The sequence below is a fragment of the Dendrobates tinctorius genome, unplaced genomic scaffold (genome assembly GCF_039654945.1).
Source record: "Dendrobates tinctorius isolate UK_male_01 unplaced genomic scaffold, ASM3965494v1 ptg000020l, whole genome shotgun sequence".
Taxonomy (NCBI): Eukaryota; Metazoa; Chordata; class Amphibia; order Anura; family Dendrobatidae; genus Dendrobates; species Dendrobates tinctorius.
In genome coordinates this window covers 3317987-3345278 of record NW_027361688.1, presented here as the reverse complement: position 1 = coordinate 3345278, position 27292 = coordinate 3317987, and the positions used below count along the sequence as shown (strand labels likewise).

General features: G+C 42.4%; 1 protein-coding gene across 1 annotated transcript in view; it reads left to right on the top strand.

Moving 5' to 3' along the window:
* Positions 1–26097, top strand: part of LOC141083298 (aldo-keto reductase family 1 member C1-like) — a 28842-nt gene extending 2745 nt beyond the window's left edge. Inside the window, exons 7-9 of the mRNA XM_073567479.1 lie at positions 25455–25620; positions 25701–25783; positions 25951–26097. Coding sequence (XP_073423580.1) covers positions 25455–25620; positions 25701–25783; positions 25951–25993 — 292 coding nt within the window. The 3' untranslated portion in view covers positions 25994–26097. The remainder of the gene's footprint in view (positions 1–25454; positions 25621–25700; positions 25784–25950) is intronic.
* Positions 26098–27292: the final 1195 nt, after the last annotated feature.

The following is a 27292-nucleotide window of genomic DNA, read 5'->3' as shown; positions in this document are numbered from 1 at the left end:
GGACGCACGCACACACACACACACACACACACACACACACACACACACACACACACACACACACACACACACACACACACACACACACACACACACACACACACATTTGAGCTTTATATATTAGATATAAAGCTCAAGTGTGTGTATGTATGTATGTGTGTGTGTGTGTGTGTGTGCGTCCGGGAATGGCATCCGCACTGTCGCAGCTACAGCCACAAAATTTGGCACAGTCACACGTCTGGACCTCGAGAGCGTCCTAGGTTATTTTGTGAGGTGAAATTTTAACCCTGCGCGTTTCAATTCACCAAACAATTTTGCCCCTATCTACATAATGGGGAAAAAGTGTATGTATCAAGCCCTGCCCCTCATTATGATGTCATAATGGTTGACTATGGGATGGAGGATATGTATGACGGGTATATGGGCACGGGACTATGAGATGGCAGATATGTATGATGGGTATATGGGCACGGGACTATGGGATGGAGGATGTGTGATGGGTATATGGGCACTCGACTATGGGATGGAGAATATGTATGATGGGTATATGGGCACGGGATTATGGGATGGAGGATATGTATGATGGGTATATGGGCATGGGACTATGGGATCGTGTTTATGTATGATGGGTATATGGGCACGGGACTATGGGATGGAGGATATGTATGATGGGTATATGGGCACGGGACTATGGGATCGTGGATATGTATGATGGGTATATGGGCACGGGACTATGGGATGGAGGATGTGTGATGGGTATATGGGCACGGGCCTATGGGATGGAGGATATGTATGATGGGTATATGGGCACGGGACTATGGGATCGTGGATATGTATGATGGGTATATGGGCACGGGACTATGGGATGGAGGATGTGTGATGGGTATATGGGCACGGGACTATGGGATCGTGGATATGTATGATGGGTATATGGGCACGGGACTATGGGATCGTGGATATGTATGATGGGTATATGGGCACGGGACTATGGGATGGTGGATATGTATGATGGGTATATGGGCACGGGACTATGGGATGGAGGATGTGTGATGGGTATATGGGCACGGGACTATGGGATGGAGGATAATTATAATTTGCTATAACTAACCACATTTAGTTGCTATGCCCGGGCAGCGCCGGGCTCTTCAGCTAGTATATATATATAGATCAGTATTAGAGACAATACAGAGGTAGGATCAGGTGGAAAGCAGCATGTACAGTCACAGCATATTACATGGGGATTTTAGTTTTAATAATATAAGTGTGTAGTGCTTATGTAAACCTCCAAGACAAATAGAAAGTAGTGGGAAAAGTATACGTATTATGTAATAGGCCTGTAGCTAAAATCAGATCAAGGATGATATATAGAGACCCCACCATGTGCCCGCAGGATGAGGGATGACACTCCGCTAGCTATAATACTGCTGTCACGGGTGTGTCAGGTGTGACAGTTATCCTGGATCCGGCTGTAGAAGGTCTTTGCGTTTAGCTCATGTACTTCTTGATTTTTGCATCTCTGCTATGGAGCGATATCCTTCTCCCTCTAGGACCCTATAGTTACCTCCTCCTTCTGCTGCTAATCACACACCTGTGCTGAAGGTTTAGTTACATTCAGTTGCTTCAGCATGGTGCGGGTATTAGCGCATACTTGCCTCAGTCTTGTCGGAAGTTCTTGCTGTCGGTTAGTGCCTTCCCTGAGGACCCTTGGAGAATTGCTGAGGTGACATCTCTGTGGTCTTCTCAAGCTATGTCCCCCCCCCATCCATCTACCCTTTCGGTCTTTAGATTTAGTAGGGAATGACTAGCGCACACCTTGTTTCCTTCCTATGTAGGGCCTATTGCTAGGGTCAGGCAGGGATTAGATTCTTGTTCGGCAATAAGTGCGGAACATACAGTGGGGCAAAAAAGTATTTAGTCAGTCAGCAATAGTGCAAGTTCCACCACTTAAAAAGATGAGAGGCGTCTGTAATTTACATCATAGGTAGACCTCAACTATGGGAGACAAACTGAGAAAAAAAAATCCAGAAAATCACATTGTCTGTTTTTTTTTCATTTTATTTGCATATTATGGTGGAAAATAAGTATTTGGTCAGAAACAAGCAATCAAGATTTCTGGCTCTCACAGACCTGTAACTTCTTCTTTAAGAGTCTCCTCTTTCCTCCACTCATTGCCTGTAGTAATGGCACCTGTTTAAACTTGTTATCAGTATAAAAAGACACCTGTGCACACCCTCAAACAGTCTGACTCCAAACTCCACTATGGTGAAGACCAAAGAGCTGTCAAAGGACACCAGAAACAAAATTGTAGCCCTGCACCAGGCTGGGAAGACTGAATCTGCAATAGCCAACCAGCTTGGAGTGAAGAAATCAACTGTGGGAGCAATAATTAGAAAATGGAAGACATACAAGACCACTGAAGAAGGGCTTTTCAGGGTTTTAGCCCTTATCTATGATGATCCTGACCGTATTTCCTTGGCTGAATCCAGGCTCCGTCGCCTTCAGCAGGGGAATCGTTCAGTGGAGACGTCTAGCTCAGAATTCCACAGGTGGGCAACCGATACCAAGTGGAAGGACCCGGCCCTTAGAAGTCAATTTTGTCAAGATTTTATCTAAAGGTTTAAAGATGCTTTGGCAGTGGATGAAACCACGCAGCCATTGGAGGCTGCCATGTCATTGGCTTTACGGGTGGATAGACACCTGCGGGATAGATGGGTAAGACCACTTTCTCCCAAGCCCTCTTTCCGGGACAATACCCCTGTGTCGGTGGGGGGGAGGTCCGGGTGTGAACCTGTACTTGTGGAGTTAGAGGAACCCATGCAGTTAGGAGGTTCATCCGTGTTGTATGTCTTCCCCCGACATTCGCAAGAAGAAGGGCGTGTGTTTTTTTTTTGTGAGAGGAAGGAACATTTTGTTGAGGCCTGTCCTTTGATTCCCAATGAAAAAGAATCTGGATTAACCCTTCGGAGCCTGGAGTTTGATAGTCAAAGGGTAGGTTCGTCTTTAACCCCTTTCTGTCATGTGACGTACTATCCCGTCATGTACCCTGGGACTTAATTTCCAGGGACGGGATAGTACGTCACAGTGATCAGCGGCGCCCACGTGGTGAGCGCCGCTGATCGTGGTCGGGTGTCAGCTGATTATCACAGCTGACACCCGACACGTTAACCCCTTGCACACCGCGATCAAACACGATCGCGGTGTACCGGGGGGTTAAAGGAAGCATCGGCAGGGAGGGGGCTCCCTCCGTGCTTCCCTGAGCCCCCACAGCAGCACAATGTGCAGCGCTGCTGCGGGGGGCTCCATCCCTGCAGGTCCCCAAATTCAAGATGGCGACGGGGACCTTCGGGGGCCTGCAGGGAGCTGGCTTCTTCATGCCGGCAAAGCGCAGGCAAGGAGGAAGCCTTGTGCAGTGCCTGTGACACATTGCTGATCTGTCACAGTGATCTATGATGTGACAGATCAGCGATCTGTCACAGGACAGTGATATCCCACCTGGGACAATGTAATAAAGTTAAAAAAAATAAAAAAGTGTAAAACTAATTTAAAAAAAATCACAAAATAAACAATAAAAAAAAAATATTCCCTAATAAATTCATTTTTTGGAAATAATAAAAAAAAAAGAAAAGTGCACTTATTTGGTATCGCCGCGTCCGTAATGACCCGCCCTATAAAACTGTCTGATTAGTTAACCCCTTTAGTGAACCCCTTAAAAAATAAAAATAAAAAACGAAGCAAAAAATAATGATTTATTATCATACCACCGAACAAAAAGTGTAATAACGCGCGATCAAAAAGACGCATATAAATATCCATGGTACCGCTGAAAACATCATCTTGCCCCGCAAAAAACGAACCACCATACAGCATCATCAGCAAAAAAATTAACAAGTTATAGCTCGCAGAATAAAGCGATGCAAAAATAATTATTTTTTATATAAAATTGTTTTCATTGCACAAAAGCGCCAAAACATAAAAAAAGACCTAAATGAGGTATCGCTGTAACCGTACTGACCCGAAGAATAAAACCGCTTTATCAATTTTACCGCAGGCGGAACGGTGTAAGCACACCCCCCCAAAAGAAATTCATGAAACGCTGGTTTTTGTTCATTCTGCGTCCCAAAAATCGGAATAAAAAGCGATCAAAAAATGTCACGTGCCCGAAAATGGTATCAATAAAAACGTCAACTCGTCCCGCAAAAAATAAGACCTCACATGACTCAGTGGGTCAAAATACGGAAAAATTATAGCTCTCAATATGTGGTGATGCAAAAACTATTTTTACAATAAAAACCGTCTTTTAGCATGCGACAGCTGCCAAACATAAAAACTGCCATAAATAGTAAATCAAACCCCCCGTTATCACCCCCTTAGTTAGGGAAAAATAATAAAATAAAAAAATGTATTTATTTCCATTTTACCATTAGGGTTAGGGCTAGGGCTAGGGTTAGGGCTAGGGTTAGGGTTAGGGCTAGGGTTAGGGTTAGGGCTAGGGTTAGGGTTAGGGCTAGGGTTAGGGTTAGGGCTAGGGTTAGGGCTTGGGTTAGGGCTAGGGTTAGGGTTAGGGCTGAGATTAGGGTTAGGGGTGTGTTGGGGTTAGGGTTGGAGTTAGAATTGGGGGTTTCCACTGTTTGGGCACATCAGGGGCTCTCCAAATGCAACATGGCGTCTGATCTCAATTCCAGCCAATTCTGAGTTGAAAAAAAGTCTAATGGTGCTCCTTCCCTTCCAAGCTCTGCCATGCGTCCAAACAGTGTTTTACCCCCACATATGGGGTATCAGCCTACTCAGGACAAATTGCAAAACAACTTTTGGGGTTCAATTTCTCCTGTTACCCTTAGGAAAATAAAAAATTGGGGGCAAAAATATCATTTTTGTGGAAAAAAATGATTTTTTTATTTTCACGCATGGGCGTTATAAACTTCTGTGAAGCACTTTAAGGGTTCAAAGTGCTCACCACACATCTAGATAAGTTCCGTGGGGGGTCTAGTTTCCAAAATGGTGTCATTTGTGGGGGGTTTCCACTGTTTAGGTACATCAGGGGCTCTCCCAACGCACATGACACCCGCAGACCATTCCATCAAAGTCTGCATTCCAAAACGTCACTACTTCCCTTCCGAGCCACGATGTGTGCCCATACAGTAGTTTTCTCCCACATATGGGGTATCAGCGTACTCAGGACAAATTGGACAACAACTTTTGGGGTCCAATTTCTCCTGGTACCCTTGGGAAAATAAAAAATTGGGGGCAAAGGTATGATTTTTGTGGAAAAAAATGATTTTTTTATTTTTACACCCAGGCGTTATAAATGTCTGTTAAGCACTTGGGGGTTCAAAGTGCTCACCACACATCTAGATAAGTTCCTTAGGGGGTCTAGTTTCCAAAATGGGGTCATTTGTGGGGGTTTTTCACTGTTTAGGTACATTAGGCGCTCTCCAAAGGCAACATGACACCTGCAGACCAGTCCATCAAAGTCTTCATTCCAAAACGTCACTACTTCCCTTCCGAGCCCTGACGTGTGCCCATACAGTAGTTTTCTCCCACATATGGGGTGTCAGCGTACTCAGGACAAATTGGACAACAACTTTTGGGGTCCAATTTCTCCTGGTACCTTTGGGAAAATAAAAAAATTGGTGACTAAAAGATCATGTTTGTGGAAAAAATACGATTTTTATAAACTTCTGTGAAGCACTGGGGGGTTCAAAGTGCTCACCACACATCTAGATAAGTTCCTTGGGGGGTCTAGTTTCCAAATTGGTGTAATTTGTGGGGGGTTTCCACTGTTTTGGTACATCAGGGGCTTTCCAAACTCGACATGGTGTCCGATCTCAATTCCAGCCAAAAACGTCAAATGGCTGTCATGATCTGAAGTGATCTGACAGTTTTAAAAGCACTGTGTGAACTTTTTTCCCTTTTGGCAAGTTTTCAAGGTGTCTTGACTGTCCCCGGTGGTGGTTAGTGGTATTGCACTTTAGGTTTTTGTGCACTTGATTGTGGATCAGGTGCGACACCCTATAAAGGTGTGCTCAGGGTGTGCAATCACTGCTGGTGATATTCCTTGCTTAGTTTGTGAGAGCCTGGTGAAATGATGGAGCTGAGGAGGAGTCCTGCGCAGCTTAGCCAGGGGGGACGTGTGTCAGCGATGGTGTCTGGACGAAGGGCTGGCATGGCGTGGTGGAGTCGCAGTGATGGTGTCAGCGGGAAGTGTCTGCATGGTCTGGTGGAGTGGCTACTATGGAGAGTGGCACTCACCATGTGGGACTTGGCTGCTGAGCTGGACTCAAGCATGCTTGCCTTCGTGGCAGAAGCTGAACTCATCCTTGGGACTCTGATATTAAGCTGCAGCAACTGGTGGTGGACTCTGCTCCTAGGCAGCACTATGGTGCAGGATCCTGTTATGGTGATGGATCCGGGTGGAGGAGAAGACGCACGCAGGTGGAGGGCTCTGTTGCAGGAGCATAAGCACGGAGCATAAAGATAAGTGGTGTCCCCCTGTATTGTCTCTTTCCCTCATGTGTGTTACTAGTGCAGTGGTGGGATTAGTTTCCGCACCGACCAATTCCCTAGTGAGGGTTTAGGGTCAGGGCGAGCAAGGGCGTTGAGGTACGCGTGCGGCGCCCGGTGCGAAACCGGCATAGGGAATGCAGGGACACTGGCTCAGGGGAGCTCAGGAGGTCTCCAATTCCCTTTTCCCTATCGCAGGGCCCACCACTGTTAATGTTTCCCAGGTCCCCCCTTTATTATTTCAATTCGCCTTACTGGAGGCGGGGTTTCCAGATTTTATGTATAACGTGTAATTCCCAAATTCGCCAGGTGGAGGCGGCGTATCCACCGGCACGTTTTATTATTTAAATGCGCCCCACTGGAGGCGGTGTATCCAGGGTCACGTGTGTTATGGGTTCGCCTTGCGGAAACATCTGCGTCCTGACACACGTGATCATGACAATGGCGCTGCTTCCCTTCCGAGCTCTGCCATGCGCCAAAATAGTGGTTTACCCCCACATGTGGGGTATCAGCGTACTCAGGACAAATTGCACAATAACTTTTAGGGTCCTATTACCCTTGGAAAAATAAGAATTGAGGGTGAAAAGATCATTTTTGTGAAAAAATATGATTCTTTAATTGTACCGCTGTACGTTATAAACTTCTGTGAAGCCCTTGTGGGTTCAAAGTTCTCACCACATATCTAGATAAGTTCCTTGGGGGGTCTAGTTTCCAAAATGGGGTCACTTGTAGGGGGTTTCCACTGTTTAGGTACATCAGGGGCTCTCCAAACGTGACATGGCGTTCGATCTGAATTCCACCCAATTTTGCATTGAAAAAGTCAAACGGCGCTCCTTCCCTTCTGAGCTCTGCCATGCGCCGAAACAGTGGTTCCCCCCCACATATCAGGTATCAGCGTACTCAGGACAAAATGCACAATAACTTTTGCAGTCCAATTTCTCCTGTTACCCTTGGTAAAATAAAAAAAATTGAACCTGAAGTATTTTTTTTGTGAAAAAAAGTTAAATGTTCATTTTTTTAAAAATATTCAAAAAATTCCTGTGAAGCATCTGAAGGGTTAATAAACTTCTTGAATGTGGTTTTAAGCACCTTGAGGGGTGCAGTTTTTAGAATGGTTTCACTTTTGGGTATTTTCTATCATATAGACCCCTCAAAGTGGCTTCAAATGTGATGTGGTCCGTAAAAATAAAATGGTGTTGCAAAGATGAGAAATCGCTGGTCAACTTTTAACCCTTATAACTTCCTAACAAAAAAAACATTTTGGTTCCAAAATTGTGCTGATGTAAAGTAAACATGTGGGAAATGTTACTTATTAAGTTTCTTGTGTGCCGTATCTCTGTGATTTAAGGGCATAAAAATTCAAAGTTGGAAAATTGCGAAATTTTCAAAATTTTCGCCAAATTTCTGTTTTTTTCACAAATAAATGCAAGTTATATGAATGAAATTTTACCACTAACATGAAGTACAATATGTCACGAGAAAACAATGTCAGAATCACCGGGATCCATGGAAGCGTTCCAGAGTTATGACCTCATAAAGGTACAGTGGTCAGAATTGTAAAAATTGGCCCGGTCATGGACGTGCAAACCACCCTTGGGGGTTAACCTGTAATTCTCGGTTCGTCCTGACAGCAGAGGTGGTGCTAGAGAGTAGGACTTAGAAAATTTCTGTGTTTGTAGACAGTGGAACTGGAGTCAGTATGGCTGATGTTGAGTTTGCTAGAACTCATGGGCTTGCTTGCTCTACCTTAGCTAAGCCCATTCCTATTTACGCCATCGACTCCGCACCACTTGCACAGAGAGCATTGACAGATTGTACATAACATAAGGCTGAGGGTGGGGTCTTTCCATTATGAGGTAATTCCTTGTTATGTCCTGGAGGGTCTCCCCATTCCGATTGCTCTACTTTTACCCTGGTTGTTGAGACATAATCCGACGGTGGATTGGTGATCCAGAGTAATTGTGGAGTGGGGAGATTACTGCCATGATAATTGCTTAAACATTTCCCTTTCTGCAGGATCTACGGGGATCTCACCGGCGTTTTTAACGGGCTTTGAGGACGTATTTTCTGAGAAGGAGTGTCAGGGTTTGGCCCCCCATCAGGCATATGACTGTCCTTCTAACCTGCCTGACTCCTGGAGCTAAACTACCCAAGTATAGACTTGTAGAATCTGTCTGGTCCTGAAAGACAAGCCATGAAAGATTTTATTGGTGAGAGTCTCGAGAAGGGACAAATCAGACCTTCCTCTTCGCCTGTAGCGGCAGGGTTTTTTTTCCGTGAAGAAGAAAGATGGCAGTCTCCATCTCTGTTTAGATTTCCTGGAATTGAATCTAATTACTATCCAAGATCCGTACCCGCTTTCTGTGATTCCGGAACTGTTCAGCTAGGTGGTGGGAGGTAAGGTTTTCTCCACGTTGGATTTAAGGGGGGGCCTATATTATGGTTAGAAAAAGGGAGGGGGATGAATGGAAAATGGCCTTCAATACCCCTGAGGGACATTTTGAGAGTCTGACTATGACTTTCAGTCTGACCAAGGCCCCAGCGGTGTTCCAGCATTTCATTAATGATATTTTACATCATTTGGTGGGCAGGTTTGTTATGATCAATCTGGATGATATTTTGGGGGCATGTGAGACAGGTGCTTCAGATATTAAGGGATAACAAGTTTTATACCAAACCAGAAAAATGTGGTTTCACCGTTCAGGAGGTTCAGTTTTTGCGGTACCTATTGTCATCTTCAGGTTTTCAGATGGATCCGGAAAACGTTCGGGCTGTATTCAATTCAATAGGATGTATACATCCTATTACTGTTATCATGGACCACAAGAACCTGTCATATCTTCAATCGGCTAAGCGTCTCAACCCTAGACAAGCTAAGTGGTCCTTGTTTTTTTACTAGATTTCATTTTGTTGCCATTTTCCATCCATCAAGGCGGATGCTTTGTCCCGGAGCTTCCCTAGTGGTGGTAACCATGCGGACCCTGCCCCAATCTAGCAGAAGGGGGTAGTCATCTCGGCCTTATACCCTAACCTGGAGGGTGAGGTGTTGTAGGCTCAGGAGGACGCTACTGCTTCTGCCCTTCGGGGACGTTGTTTGTACTGTTTGGTTTGCGCCATAATGTAATTAGGGAACATCACAACTTTGTACTTGCTGGTCATCCAGGGGGTAAGGCAACCATGGACCTCCTTTCTCGCCATTTTTTGAGGCCGAGGTTGCATCTGGATGTGATTGAACTGGTGTCTGCTTGCAGTGTTTGCGCGCATTCTAAAGTATCGCATACCCATCCGTCTGGTCACTATATGCAAGAATATATCAATATAATACTGCTCCTATGTACAAGAATATAACTACTATAATACTGCCCCTATATACAAGAATATAACTACTATAATACTGCTCCTATGTACAAGAATATAACTACTATAATACTGCCCCCTATGTACAAGAATATAACTACTGTAATACTGCTCCTATGTACAAGAATATAACTACTATAATACTGCTCCTATGTACAAGAATATAACTACTATAATACTGCTCCCATGTACAAGAGTATAACTACTATAATACTGCCCCTATATACAAGAATATAACTACTATAATACTGCTCCCTATGTACAAGAATATAACTACTATAATACTGCCCCTATATACAAGAATATAACTACTATAATACTGCCCCCTATGTACAAGAATATAACTACTATAATACTGCTCCTATGTACAAGAATATAACTACTATAATACTGCTCCCATGTACAAGAATATAACTACTATAATACTGCCCCTATATACAAGAATATAACTACTATAATACTGCTCCCTATGTACAAGAATATAACTACTATAATACTGCCTCCTATGTACAAGAATATAACTACTATAATACTGCTCCTATGTAGAAGAATATAACTACTATAATACTGTCCCTATGTACAAGAATATAACTACTATAATACTGCCTCCTATGTACAAGAATATAACTACTATAATACTGCTCCTATGTACAGGAATATAACTACTATAATACTGCTCCCATGTACAAGAGTATAACTACTATAATACTGCCCCTATATACAAGAATATAACTACTATAATACTGCCCCTATGTACAAGAATATAACTACTATAATACTGCCCCTATATACAAGAATATAACTACTATAATACTGCCCCCTATGTACAAGAATATAACTACTATAATACTGCTCCTATGTACAAGAATATAACTACTATAATACTGCTCCCATGTACAAGAATATAACTACTATAATACTGCCCCTATATACAAGAATATAACTACTATAATACTGCTCCCTATGTACAAGAATATAACTACTATAATACTGCCTCCTATGTACAAGAATATAACTACTATAATACTGCTCCTATGTAGAAGAATATAACTACTATAATACTGTCCCTATGTACAAGAATATAACTACTATAATACTGCTCCCTATGTACAAGAATATAACTACTATAATACTGCCTCCTATGTACAAGAATATAACTACTATAATACTGCTCCTATGTACAGGAATATAACTACTATAATACTGCCCCTATGTACAAGAATATAACTACTATAGTACTGCTCCTATGTACAAGAATATAACTACTATAGTACTGCCCCCTATATACAAGAATATAACTACTATAATACTGCCCCTATGTACAAGAATATAACTACTATAGTACTGCTCCTATGTACAAGAATATAACTGCTATAATACTGCCCCTATGTACAAGAATATAACTACTATAGTACTGCTCCTATGTACAAGAATATAACTACTATAGTACTGCTCCTATGTACAAGAATATAACTACTATAATACTGCCTCCTATGTACAAGAATATAACTACTATAATACTGCTCCCTATGTACAAGAATATAACTACTATAATACTGCCCCTATATACAAGAATATAACTACTATAATACTGCCTCCTATGTACAAGAATATAACTATTATAATACTGCTCCTATGTACAAGAATATAACTACTATAATACTGCCCCCTATGTACAAGAATATAACTACTATAATACTGTCTCCTATGTACAAGAATATAACTACTATAATACTGCTCCCTATGTACAAGAATATAACTACTATAATACTACTCCTATGTATAAGAATATAACTACTATAATACTGCCCCTATGTACAAGAATATAACTGCTATAACACTGCCCCTATGTACAAGAATATAACTACTATAATACTGCCCCCTATGTACAAGAATATAACTGCTATAACACTGCCCCTATGTACAAGAATATAACTACTATAATACTGCCCCCTATGTACAAGAATATAACTGCTATAACACTGCCCCTATGTACAAGAATATAACTACTATTATATTGCCCCCTATGTACAAGAATATAACTACTATAATACTGCCCCTATGTACAAGAATATAACTACTATAATACTGCCCGCTATGTACAAGAATATAACTACTATAATACTGCTCCTAGCTGTGAGGTTGTGTGTTTGTAGCTCTCCTGATGTCTGGAGCAAGCCCAGGGGGAGGCCACACTGGGCGGGGTAACTCCCCAAGCAAGGCCCAGGCTTCCAGGCCTACACTTGGAAGTAACGCTCAAGTTGTGTCTAAGGCGGATGCAAGTCCCAAAGTTGTTTCTGAGGGAAAGAAAGCTCAGAATGGAAGTAGCAGCAGCAGCAAGAAAGATGAAGCTGTGAAAGTGCAAAAAGTAACGGAACAAGGAAAAGCCATGGCTGTGGGTAAGAAAGTTCCAGTTAAGCAGTCGGCCAGCCAAGGCAAGCAGAGTTAAGTGCAGCTAGGAGAAATCCAGAAGAAATCTACTGGTGAGAAGCTGAATGGAGGAAAGCAGCCTGCAGCTCAGGAGGTGCCATCACCATCTTCAGGTGTGCAGCTGTCTCCCAGCAGACAGAGGAGAACCTCACTGGAGAGACAGACGCTCCAGGAGAACCTGCAGCAGAAGCATGTGGTGGCCAGCATGGCGAGCTCTGGGCGCACAAGGTCGCAGTCAGGTGGCAGCAGTAAAAGTGCTGTGGAGCCTGGAACCACGAAACCAGCGGTGGTGAAAGTTAAGGAGACGCCTGGTTTCAAGCATCCAGGGACATTGCTGAAAGCAGGATCCCAGGAGGAGACGCCATGTGCACCCGAGCTTCAGGTTGCAGAGGAGATCCCAGGACTGGTCAAGAGGCTCGGTGAGTTACAGCAGCACAAAGACTTGCTGCAGAAACAGATAGACATGGGCTATAAGGTAAAGGCTGCTAATCCTGGTGGGGATCACACCTTTTATGATCAGACTCTGAACACACTGGGTATACAGCTGGCAAAAGTGGTGACGGACATGGACTGCGTCCTAGAGAAGATGGGGCCCCTGGCAGAGACTTATAGGAACCAGGAACTGTTTATGTCACACAAGCAGGACTCTGCAGGTTCCAGCTCAGACACTGTCCCAGGTGGATCCCAGAAGCCGATGCGGCCAGTGCTGCAGCCTGCAAGTTTCTGCTTCCAGAAGGGTCAAATACTGCAGCCGCAGCAGCCTGCGGCAGACCCCAAGCAGCAGCATGTTGTGCAGATTCCAGCAGGTGTACCACAAGTCTCAGAATGCCCAGCACAGCAGCCTGCAGCAGATTCCAAGCAGCAGCATGGACTGCACTTTCCAGCAGAGGGACTACAAGTCTCAGAATGCCAAGCACAACAATTGGGCAGTGGACATGTGCCGGTCATTACTGATGGTGTCCAGCAGGGCTCTGATGCTGGGGATAACCGCACTGTATCTGGGGGGTTGGGGGCTTGGGGGAGCACAGTATCTTTGGTGGACGCTGCATAGTCTGATAATGACATTGATGCTGATGATAACAATGTGCATGATAATGTCTGTGATTTCCCCCCTTTAATTTAAAGCACAAGGTGTGGCTGCCCCTCCTGCTGCAGACCTTCACCCCGTCAATCAATCCAATGTGACCCCGCACGGTCCCTCCAGTAATGCCTGGAGTCGTGGCGCTCCGTCTTTTACCTCTGGTACCAATTGTACAGGCCAGGCGCTTAAACGGAGAAACGTCGTGCGTTTCTGGCACAGAGGTGCCAAGGAGGACCTGCCAGACAGGAGGTTTGTTGTCAGGGAGCTCTTGTGCCACCAGATGGGGTTTGTGCCAGTCAACATCCTGGCAGTGATTAATCTTCCAGACAGGCAGGGCTATGATGTCAGCTTTAAGCTCATATCTGACCTGGACAGATTCTGGTCTAGTTTCCCCAAGTTTAGAGACATGGAGGGCTGGAGTAAGTTCAGCTTTATTCCTATCTCTAAGCCAGATACTGTCACCGTAAATGTCATCTTCTGGAATGAGTCTGTTCCCCCGCAGGACATTGTGGTGTGGCTCCGGAGGCACTGTGACCTGGTCTCTGACCTCACCAAAAGCAGAGACAGTGATGGTATCTGGACGGGAGGGTGGCGGGTTTTGGTGAAACTGCGCCAATGCAATAACATCACTGCCCACTTACCCAACTCCTTCTTTATTGGGAGGGAGAGGGGTGTGTGTTTCTATCCTGGGCAGCCTTGTAAGTGCTTTAAATGTGGCAAGGCAGGTCACCTGGCAAATACCTGTACTGTGGTGAAGTGCAGCCTGTGTGGGGAGGTCGGCCATCTAGCTGCAGACTGCCAGAACATCAGGTGCAACTTCTGTGGGAAGATCGGTCACCCTCACAGGGACTGTCCAGACGCCTGGCACAATATCTGTAAGGACTTTCCTGACGAGGACTTGGTGGCAGGGGCAGAGATTCTGGAGGAGGCAGCTTTACTGTCAGGGGAAATACTGACCAGACCAGAGGTCCACCAGGGGTCTACTCAGCTAACACCAGAGCAGCAGGGTTCAGAGAGAGAACAGGGGAGTATGGAGGTTGTACCTCAGGGGCATCAGTCACAGGAAGGCATTACTTCAGTGCTACCATCTGTGTCTGAAGAGTATAGCAATAATCAGAAAAGGAAGAAAAAGGACAAGGCCTCCCGTAAATCTGAGGAGTATGACACTGGCCAAGGAGCCGGGAAGAAATTCCAGAGCTCTGCAGGTGTAATGGTCGTATCTAACAGGTTTGATGTTCTGTCTGAGTCTGACGGTGATTTTGAAGATGACCTTAAAAGAATTGACGCAGAGTGTGATAGGGACGTAGAGCAGTGGTCCCCAACCTTTTTTGCACCAGGGACCGGTTTCAAGCAAGACCATTCTTCCATGGCCCGGCAGGGTGGGGATGGAGGTGTGGCAGGGGCGGGGCTTTGGTCATAAGGGGGCGGGGCTATGGACACGGTTGTAGTGTAGCAGTGCATACTTATAATTAAATAACATTTATAATGTGACTCAACTCACCATAGGTTTTGAATAAGTGCTCCATCACCCCCTTCTCCCCATCATTGCCTTCACCCCATCACTCCCTTCTCCCCATCATTGCCTTCACCCCATCACTCCCTTCTCCCCATCATTGCCTTCACCCCATCACTCCCTTCTCCCCATCATTGCCTTCACCCCATCACTCCCTTCTCCCCATCATTGCCTTGACCCCATCACTCCCTTCTCCCCATCATTGCCTTCACCCCATCACTCCCTTCTCCCCATCATTGCCTTCACCCCATCACTGCCATCTCTCCATCATTGCCTTCACCCCATCACTCCCTTCTCCCCATCATTGCCTTCACCCCATCACTCCCCTCTCCCCATCATTGCCTTCACCCCATCACTCCTCTCTCCCCATCATTGCCTTCACCCCATCACTGCCATCTCCCCATCATTGCCTTCACCCCATCACTGCCATCTCCCCATCATTGCCTTCACCCCATCACTCCCTTCTCCCCATCATTGCCTTCACCCCATCACTCCCTTCTCCCCATCATTTCCTTCACCCCATCACTCCCTTCTCCCCATCATTGCCTTCACCCCATCACTCCTCTCTCCCCATCATTGCCTTCACCCCATCACTGCCATCTCTCCATCATTGCCTTCACCCCATCACTGCCATCTCTCCATCATTGCCTTCACCCCATCACTCCCTTCTCCCCATCATTGCCTTCACCCCATCACTGCCATCTCCCCATCATTGCCTTCACCCCATCACTGCCATCTCTCCATCATTGCCTTCACCCCCTTCTCCCCATCATTGCCTTCACCCCATCACTCCCTTCTCCCCATCATTGCCTTCACCCCATCACTGCCATCTCTCCATCATTGCCTTCACCCCATCACTCCCTTCTCCCCATCATTGCCTTCACCCCATCACTCCCCTCTCCCCATCATTGCCTTCACCCCATCACTCCCTTCTCCCCATCATTGCCTTCACCCCATCACTCCCTTCTCCCCATCATTGCCTTCACCCCATCACTCCCTTCTCCCCATCATTGCCTTCACCCCATCACTCCCTTCTCCCCATCATTGCCTTCACCCCATCACTGCCGTCTCTCCATCATTGCCTTCACCCCATCACTGCCATCTCCCCATCATTGCCTTCACCCCATCACTCCCTTCTCCCCATCATTGCCTTCACCCCATCACTCCCTTCTCCCCATCATTGCCTTCACCCCATCACTGCCATCTCTCCATCATTGCCTTCACCCCATCACTCCCTTCTCCCCATCATTGCCTTCACCCCATCACTCCCCTCTCCCCATCATTGCCTTCACCCCATCACTCCTCTCTCCCCATCATTGCCTTCACCCCATCACTGCCATCTCCCCATCATTGCCTTCACCCCATCACTGCCATCTCCCCATCATTGCCTTCACCCCATCACTCCCTTCTCCCCATCATTGCCTTCACCCCATCACTCCCTTCTCCCCATCATTGCCTTCACCCCATCACTCCTCTCTCCCCATCATTGCCTTCACCCCATCACTGCCATCTCTCCATCATTGCCTTCACCCCATCACTCCCTTCTCCCCATCATTGCCTTCACCCCATCACTGCCATCTCCCCATCATTGCCTTCACCCCATCACTCCCTTCTCCCCATCATTGCCTTCACCCCATCACTCCCTTCTCCCCATCATTGCCTTCACCCCATCACTCCCTTCTCCCCATCATTGCCTTCACCCCATCACTGCCATCTCTCCATCATTGCCTTCACCCCATCACTCCCCTCTCCCCATCACTGCCGTCTCTCCATCACTCCCCTCATGGCCTTCTCCTCATGTCCCCATCTCCTCCAGGGCCAGGCTACAAACACAGACCAACACACACACACACACACATTATACATACACACAGACACCACCTCTCTCCTCTCACCTGCCCGCCGCCCGCGCTACCTCGCTCTGACACAGCGGCCGCGCTCCTCTCTGTGTCAGTCAGAGACAGGAAGCGCGGGCGGCGGGCAGGAAGCTGGACGCAGTGGACGGGTCCTTGCAGCTCCGCTCCTGCTATTACCTCTTGCAGGCAGCGGAGCTGCTTGGATCGCTCCCTGGCCGCCGCTACAACTGCTGCGCGCCGCCCCAGCCCCCCCTACGCCACTGACCGCCCCTGGCTCCCCTTGTGTCCGCGGACCGGCAAGGGCACTGCAGCGGCCCGGTGCTGGGCCGCGGATCGGCGGTTGGGGACCCCTGACGTAGAGGACTGTCCTCCGCCAAAGCGGAAGCCCGTACCTGAGGGCACTCGGGAAGAGTCTGAGATGGAGACCGGTGGTGAACAGAATAACTCCGACTCAGATCTGTGACGCTGTCAACCAGATAATGTCTGAACTCAGATAGGGAAAATCATTAGGAGAAATTAGGAAATGTTAAGATATGGAAAGATGAGTCACCGGGTAGGAACATGATGAGCTCTGTTTGCAAAGTGTTTTTTTTTTTTTTTTCCTTTTCTTCTTTTTTTTCTCTCCTCAAACTAGGAGTATGGACTCTAAGTTAATTTGATATGTATAAACTGGATATGTAATGAATGTATGTACAATCCTAGTGAATTCAGTTTTGTATTATTGGAGGAATGTTATTTGTATTTGCTTGGTTTTTACAATAAAAATTGCTCCTATGTACAAGAATATAACTACTATAATCCTGCCCCTATGTACAAGAATATAACTACTGTAATACTGCCCCCTATGTACAAGAATATAACTACTATAATACTGTCCCCTATGTACAAGAATATAACTACTATAATACTGCTCCTATGTACAAGAATATATCTACTATAATACTGCCACTATGTACAAGAATATAACTACTAAAATACTGCTCCTATGTACAAGAATATAACTACTATAATACTGCTCCTATGTATAAGAATATAACTACTATACTACTGCCCCCTATGTACAAGAATATAACTACTATAATACTGCCCCTTTGTACAAGAATATAACTACTATAATACTGCCCCTATGTACAAGAATATAACAACTATAATACTGCCCCCTATTTACAAGAATATAACTACTATAATACTGCCCCTATGTACAAGAATATAACTACTATAATACTGCTCCCCTATGTACAAGAATATAACTACTATAATACTTCTCCTATGTACAAGAATATAACTACTATAATACTGCCCCCTATGTACAAGAATATAACTACTATAATACTTCTCCTATGTACAAGAATATAACTTCTATAATACTGTCCCTGTGTATAAGAATATAACTACTATAATACTTCCCCCTGTGTACAAGAATATAACTACTATAATACTGCCCCCTATGTACAAGAATATAACTACTATAATACTGCCTCCTATATACAGGAATATAACTACTACTGCTCCTATGTATAAAAATATAACTACTATAATACTGCCCCCTATGTACAAGAATATAACTACTATAATACTGCCCCTTTGTACAAGAATAAAACTGCTATAATACTGCCCCCTATGTACAAGAATATAACTACTATAATACTGCCCCCTATGAACAAGAATATAACTACTATAATGCTGCCTCCTATATACAGGAATATAACTACTATAATACTGCTCCTATGTATAAGAATATAACTACTATAATACTGCCCCCTATGTACAAGAATATAACTGCTATAATACTGCACCTAAGTACAAGAATATAACTACTATAATACTACCCCTATGTACAAGAATATAACAAATATAATACTGCTCCTATGTACAAGAATATAACTACTATAATACTGCTCCTATGTACAAGAATATAACTACTATAATACTGCCCCCTATGTACAAGAATATAACTACTATAATACTGCTCCTATGTACAAGAATATAACTACTATAATACTGCTCCTATGTACAAGAATAAAACTACTATAATACTGCTCCTATGTACAAGAATATAACTGCTATAATACTGCACCTATGTACAAGAATATAACTACTATAATACTGCCCCCTATGTACAAGAATATAACTACTATAATACTGCCCCCTATGTACAAGAATATAACTGCTATAATACTGCCCTTATGTACAAGAATATAACTACTATTATACTGCCCCCTATGTACAAGAATATAACTACTATAATACTGCCCCTATGTACAAGAATATAACTACTATAATACTGCCCCCTATGTACAATAATATAACTACTATAATACTGCCCCTATATACAAGAATATAACTACTATAATACTGCCCGCTATGTACAAGAATATAACTACTATAATACTGCCTCCTATATACAGGAATATAACTACTATAATACTGCTCCTATGTATAAGAATATAACTACTATAATACTGCCCCGTATGTACAAGAATATAACTACTATAATACTGCCCCTATATACAAGAATATAACTACTATAATACTGCCTCCTATATACAGGAATATAACTACTATAATACTGCTCCTATGTATAAGAATATAACTACTATAAGGCTGTGTGCACACGCTGCGGAAAAGGTGCGGATTCATCCGCGCGGATTTTGTACAATCCGCAGGTGAAACCGCAGGTCAAAAGACCTGCGGTTTTACCTGCGGATTGCTCTGCGGTTTTGCCCTGAGGTTTTTCATCTCCTCAATGGAGGAGATGGCAAACCGCAGGAGAATCCGCAGAAAGAATTGACATGTCAATTCTTTCTGCGGATTGAAAACCGCAGATAATCCGCGCGGAAAATTCCGCACCGTCTGCACTGCGGTTTTTGATTCCCATAGGGAATCATTGTACTGTACACCGCAGCAAAAACTGCTGCGGATCCGCAGCGGCCAAAACCGCTGCGGAACCGCAGCAAAATCCGCAGCGTGTGCACACAGCCTAATACTGCCCCCTATGTACAAGAATATAACTACTATAATACTGCCCCTATATACAAGAATATAACTACTATAATACTGCCCCTATATACAAGAATATAACTACTATAATACTGCCTCCTATATACAGGAATATAACTACTATAATACTGCACCTATGTACAAGAATATAACTACTATAATACTGCCCCTATGTACAAGAATATAACTACTATAATTCTGCTCCTATATACAAGAATATAACTACTATAATACTGCCCCCTATGTACAAGAATATAACTACTATAATTCTGCTCCTATATACAAGAATATAACTACTATAATACTGCCCCTATGTACAAGAGTATAACTACTATAATACTGCCTCTATGTACAAGAATATAACTACTATAATACTGCTCATAAAGACAAGAATATAACTACTATAATACTACCCCCTATGTACAAGAATATAACTACTATAATACTGCCCCTATGTACAAGAATATAACTACTATAATACTGCTCCTATATACAAGAATATAACTACTATAATGCTGCTCCCTATGTACAAGAGTATAACTACTATAATACTGCCCCTATGTACAAGAATATAACTACTATAATACTGCTCGTAAAGACAAGAATATAACTACTCTAATACTTCCCCTATGTACAAGAATATAACTACTATAATACTGCCCCTATGTATAAGAATATAACTACTATAATACTGCCCCTATGTACAAGAATATAACTACTATAATACTGCCCCCTATGTACAAGAATATAACTACTATAATACTGCCCCTATGTACAGGAATATAACTACTATAATACTGCCCCTGTGTACAAGAATATAACTACTATAATACTACCCCCTATGGACAAGAGTATAACTACTATAATACTGCCCCTATGTACAAGAATATAACTACTATAATACTGCCCCTATGTATAAGAATATAACTACTATAATACTGCCCCTATGTACAAGAATATAACTACTATAATACTGCCCCCTATGTACAAGAATATAACTACTATAATACTGCCCCTATGTACAAGAATATAACTGCTATAATACTGCCCCCTATGTACAAGAATATAACTACTATAATACTGCCTCCTATATACAGGAATATAACTACTATAATACTGCTCCTATGTATAAGAATATAACTACTATAATACTGCCCCCTATGTACAAGAATATAACTACTATAATACTGCCCCTATATACAAGAATATAACTACTATAATACTGCCCCTATATACAAGAATATAACTACTATAATACTGCCTCCTATATACAGGAATATAACTACTATAATACTGCTCCTATGTATAAGAATATAACTACTATAATACTGCTCCCTATGTACAAAAATATAACTGCTATAATACTGCACCTATGTACAAGAATATAACTACTATAATACTGCCCCTATGTACAAGAATATAACTACTATAATTCTGCTCCTATATATAAGAATATAACTACTATAATACTGCCCCCTATGTACAAGAATATAACTACTATAATTCTGCTCCTATATACAAGAATATAACTACTATAATACTGCCCCTATGTACAAGAGTATAACTACTATAATACTACCCCCTATGTACAAGAATATAACTACTATAATACTGCCCCTATGTACAAGAATATAACTACTATAATACTGCTCCTATATACAAGAATATAACTACTATAATACTGCTCCCTATGTACAAGAGTATAACTACTATAATACTGCCCCTATGTACAAGAATATAACTACTATAATACTGCTCGTAAAGACAAGAATATAACTACTCTAATACTGCCCCTATGTACAAGAATATAACTACTATAATACTGCCCCTATGTATAAGAATATAACTACTATAATACTGCCCCTATGTACAAGAATATAACTACTATAATACTGCCCCCTATGTACAAGAATATAACTACTATAATACTGCCCCTATGTACAGGAATATAACTACTATAATACTGCCCCTGTGTACAAGAATATAACTACTATAATACTGCTCCTATATACAGGAATATAGCTACTATAATACTACCCCCTATGTACAAGAGTATAACTACTATAATACTGCCCCTATGTACAAGAATATAACTACTATAATACTGCCCCTATGTATAAGAATATAACTACTATAATACTGCCCCTATATACAAGAATATAACTACTATAATACTGCCTCCTATATACAGGAATATAACTACTATAATACTGCTCCTATGTATAAGAATATAACTACTATAATACTGCTCCCTATGTACAAAAATATAACTGCTATAATACTGCACCTATGTACAAGAATATAACTACTATAATACTGCCCCTATGTACAAGAATATAACTACTATAATTCTGCTCCTATATATAAGAATATAACTACTATAATACTGCCCCCTATGTACAAGAATATAACTACTATAATTCTGCTCCTATATACAAGAATATAACTACTATAATACTGCCCCTATGTACAAGAGTATAACTACTATAATACTACCCCCTATGTACAAGAATATAACTACTATAATACTGCCCCTATGTACAAGAATATAACTACTATAATACTGCTCCTATATACAAGAATATAACTACTATAATACTGCTCCCTATGTACAAGAGTATAACTACTATAATACTGCCCCTATGTACAAGAATATAACTACTATAATACTGCTCGTAAAGACAAGAATATAACTACTCTAATACTGCCCCTATGTACAAGAATATAACTACTATAATACTGCCCCTATGTATAAGAATATAACTACTATAATACTGCCCCTATGTACAAGAATATAACTACTATAATACTGCCCCCTATGTACAAGAATATAACTACTATAATACTGCCCCTATGTACAGGAATATAACTACTATAATACTGCTCCTATATACAGGAATATAGCTACTATAATACTACCCCCTATGTACAAGAGTATAACTACTATAATACTGCCCCTATGTACAAGAATATAACTACTATAATACTGCCCCTATGTACAAGAATATAACTACTATAATACTGCCCCCTATGTACAAGAATATAACTACTATAATACTGCCCCCTATGTACAAGAATATAACTGCTATAATACTGCCCCCTATGTACAAGAATATAACTGCTATAATACTGCCCCCTATGTACAAGATTATAACTACTATAATACTGCCCCCTATGTACAAGAATATACAGTCATGGCCAAAAGTATTGACACCCCTGAAATTCTGTCAGACAATATTCAGTTTCTTCCTGAAAATGATTGCAAACACAAATTCTTTGGTATTATTATCTTCATTTAATTTGTCTTAAATGAAAAAACACAAAAGAGAATGAAGCAAAAAGCAAAACATTGATCATTTCACACAAAACTCCAAAAATGGGCCAAACAAAATTATTGGCACCCTCAGCCTAATACTTGGTTGCACAACCTTTAGCCAAAATAACTGCGACCAACCGCTTCCGGTAACCATCAATGAGTTTCTTACAATGCTCTGCTGGAATTTTAGACCATTCTTCTTTGGCAAACTGCTCCAGGTCCCTGATATTAGAAGGGTGCCTTCTCCAAACTGCCATTTTTAGATCTCTCCACAGGTGTTCTATGGGATTCAGGTCTGGACTCATTGCTGGCCACCTTAGAAGTCTCCAGTGCTTTCTCTCAAACCATTTTCTAGTGCTTTTTGAAGTGTGTTTTGGGTTATTGTCCTGCTGGAAGACCCATGACCTCTGAGGGAGGCCCAGCTTTCTCACACTGGGCCCTACATTATGCTGCAAAATTTGTTGGTAGTCTTCTGACTTCATAATGCCATGCACACGGTCAAGCAGTCCAGTGCCAGAGGCAGCAAAGCAACCCCAAAACATCAGGGAACCTCCGCCATGTTTGACTGTAGGGACCGTGTACTTTTCTTTGAATGCCTCTTTTTTCTCCTGTAAACTCTATGTTGATGCTTTTGCCCTAAAAGCTCTACTTTTGTCTCATCTGACCAAAGAACATTCTTCCAAAATGTTTTAGGCTTTTTCAGGTAAGTTTTGGCAAACTCCAGCCTGGCTTTTTTATGTCTCGGGGTAAGAAGTGGGGTCTTCCTGGGTCTCCTACCATACAGTCCCTTTTCATTCAGACGCCGATGGATAGTACGGGTTGACACCGTTGTACCCTCGAACTGCAGGGCAGCTTGAACTTGTTTGGATGTTAGTCGAGGTTCTTTATCCAACATCCGCACAATCTTGCGTTGAAATCTCTTGTCAATTTTTCTTTTCCGTCCACATCTAGGGAGGTTAGCCACAGTGCCATGGGCTTTACACTTCTTGATGACACTGCGCACGGTAGACACAGGGACATTCAGGTCTTTGGAGATGGACTTGTAGCCTTGAGATTGCTCATGCTTCCTCACAATTTGGTTTCTCAAGTCCTCAGACAGTTCTTTGGTCTTCTTTCTTTTCTCCATGCTCAATGTGGTACACACAAGGACACAGGACAGAGGTTGAGTCAACTTTAATCCATGTCAACTGGCTGCAAGTGTGATTTAGTTATTGCCAACACCTGTTAGGTGCCACAGGTAAGTTACAGGTGCTGTTAATTACACAAATTAGAGAAGCATCACATGATTTTTCGCACAGTGCCAATACTTTTGTCCACCCTCTTTGTTATGTTTGGTGTGGAATTATATCCAATTTGGCTTTAGGACAATTCTTTTTGTGTTTTTTCATTTAAGACAAATTAAATGAAGATAATAATAACAAAGAATTTGTGTTTGCAATCATTTTCAGGAAGAAACTGAGTATTATCTGACAGAATTGCAGGGGTGTCAATACTTTTGGCCATGACTGTAACTACTATAATACTGCCCCTATGTACAGGAATATAACTACTATAATACTGCTCCTATATACAGGAATATAACTACTATAATACTGCCCCTATGTACAGGAATATAACTACTATAATACTGCTCCTATATACAGGAATATAACTACTTGTTTCTTTGCCCATGTCTTACCCTTCACATCATGTCTCATGAAATAGTGACTATCATGTGATAGTAGTAGCAGTATCCTCCATAGTATTATCAACCCCATCTGTTCCATAAAATTATTTGTTGAACAGAAACAAGCAACATATTTAAACAATTTATAAAAATATTTTTATTATTCCACATGGAAACTTTTTTTTAATACATGACAATAAAAAAAGAAAAAAATAAAGAAAAAAATTATATTCAAGCTAAAATGACCTCTGTGGCAGGAGACCACTTTCAACACATGAATATATAAATTCAATTACCAACAGGTACTGGCCCTTTTATGTTAATAATTAAGGGTTAAAAATTCATTAACCTCCAAAAACTGCATTAAGCCCGACCAAAGCCATAGCTAATAAGCAAAAAAAAGAAATGGAGTAATAGTGATGTAATTCCCCAAAGCAAGGAGCCGGTAACCGCAATATAAAATGCTATATAAACTCACATGTATAGAGCCTTGTGCCACGTCCCTCACCCCGACGCGCGTTTTATCCTCTTCTGATAATATTGTTGTGTAAGGCACATTAATATATTGCTTGTTGGATAATCCTCCATAGTATGCATATAATAGTGTCATAGAATGAGACACCACTGACGGCCATATAGTGACTATTTTTTTCATGCTAATCTGTGTTTGTTTTCTTTCCTTTCACCAAAATTTTAGGAAAAGTGTGAGATTTTGTTTAATTTCTTTCTGACAGGATTGATCAGAATTCCCCCAAAGTGCTTGAAGACCCCGTTTTAAATACAGTCGCTAAGAAGCTGAGCCGCTCTCCTGCGCAGGTGGCCCTGAGATATTTGCTGCAGAGGGGATGTGTCGTCTTGGTAAAAAGCTTCAGCCCTGAGAGGATCAAGGAAAACTTCCAGGTAAATGAAGAAATCTAAAATGTGAATAATTTTCTTCCTCTTAAAAGTAATTTATATTTTTTATTACTTTTCACTTGCAGGTTTTTGACTTTGACTTAAGTGATGAAGACATGAAATCTCTAGATGGAGTCAATAAAAACCTGCGTTACATGATTATTGATTTGTAAGTGTTTTTCCCGACCTTCTAATTTCCGAGAACATATTTATTCATATTTTTTTCTTTACATTAACTTTTATTTATTAATATTTTTACAATTTTATTTTAATATACTTTTATTGATTATCTTTTATTTTATGTCCTTACTTTACTTTCTTCTTTTTTTATTTTAGCTGGAGAGAAAGCCCTAAGTATCCATATGACGATGAGTTTTAAGAACATTGGCCGATTTCTCTGGATTCATCCTTATAACCCCGGTGTTTTATTATCTTAGTCTAGCAGATTCCAATCTATAGAAAATAAATGATCTATGAAATGGATTCTGACTCTGCTGTAGCGCTTATTATGGCTCGGATTTGAAATGACAGCACATAGACACATTTTATCATACAATGAGAAATTCTAATGCTGAGTACAGATGCTGCAATTACACAGCAAAATCTCTTTGTGTTTTCAGTCAAGAGTACAACATTCTTCTTTATGTTGCAATAAAATAAATTTTGTCATCTGAAAAAGAACAAAAGGGATGGCACTCACCGTTCTGAAGTAGTGAATTTATTATCGGATACAAAGCATAGGCTCGGGAGAGATGTATGAACTGTGGACAACGGCCGTTTCATGCACCTGCGCTTCAACGGGTCCTGGCAGGCTACCAAGATATCTCGAATCCGTTTGCGGCTTCCAGGACTTTATTAAGACTTCAGTGGTGCTAGATTCTGGCTTGCTTCATACACCTTGACCTGTTCAGCTGCTGTCTGAAGTCTCCTGGACGTCCCAGGCTTGCCTGCGGTTTCCAGCATTCTGCGTACCCACCTGTGGTCTTCTGGATGTCTTCCGCCTTTCAGCAGTTTCCAGCCTCCAGGAGGCTTGCTTGTGTTCTGGACATCTATGCCTGCCAGCAGTTTCCAGCATCTCGCCTGCTTGCCTGAGGTCTCTTGCACATCTTCTTGTTGCCTGTATACATTCTACTGAATGTCTTCTGCCTGCTTGCCAGTGGTCTCCGGGATGTCTCCTGCCTACCAGCAGTTTCCTGTATCCGGATGGGCCAGGGGTCCTTCCACTATGTGCACGCTCCCTTTTCCCGGTGGGCATAATACTACTCAGACATTACAGGGTGAGGGTAAAACAGGGTGGCAATACTTTATTAAATCACCAAACAGACAAAAACATATAGAATGGTCCTATAAAAATACCCAAGAAGGTGCAAAATTACAGAGTCTCACCCTTCTGCTGATTCGCCAGGATTACAGCAGCTGGGACTTCGGTGCATCCAGGACTGACTACCCCCACTAGTGGCACCCTGATTTTGGCGGGCATCCACAGAGAGGAGGTAATGACAATATTTGGAAGTTCACAGTCCATTGAGGCACATAACCAGGTGAACAGAGGGTCCCAACCTGGCTTCACCAAATGTCTCCATGTAGCCAGGTAACCGGATGGTCCCAACCTGGCTTCTCCAAAAGTATCCATGGGTCAGATAACCAGAGTGTCACAATCCTAGCTTCCACCAACGTA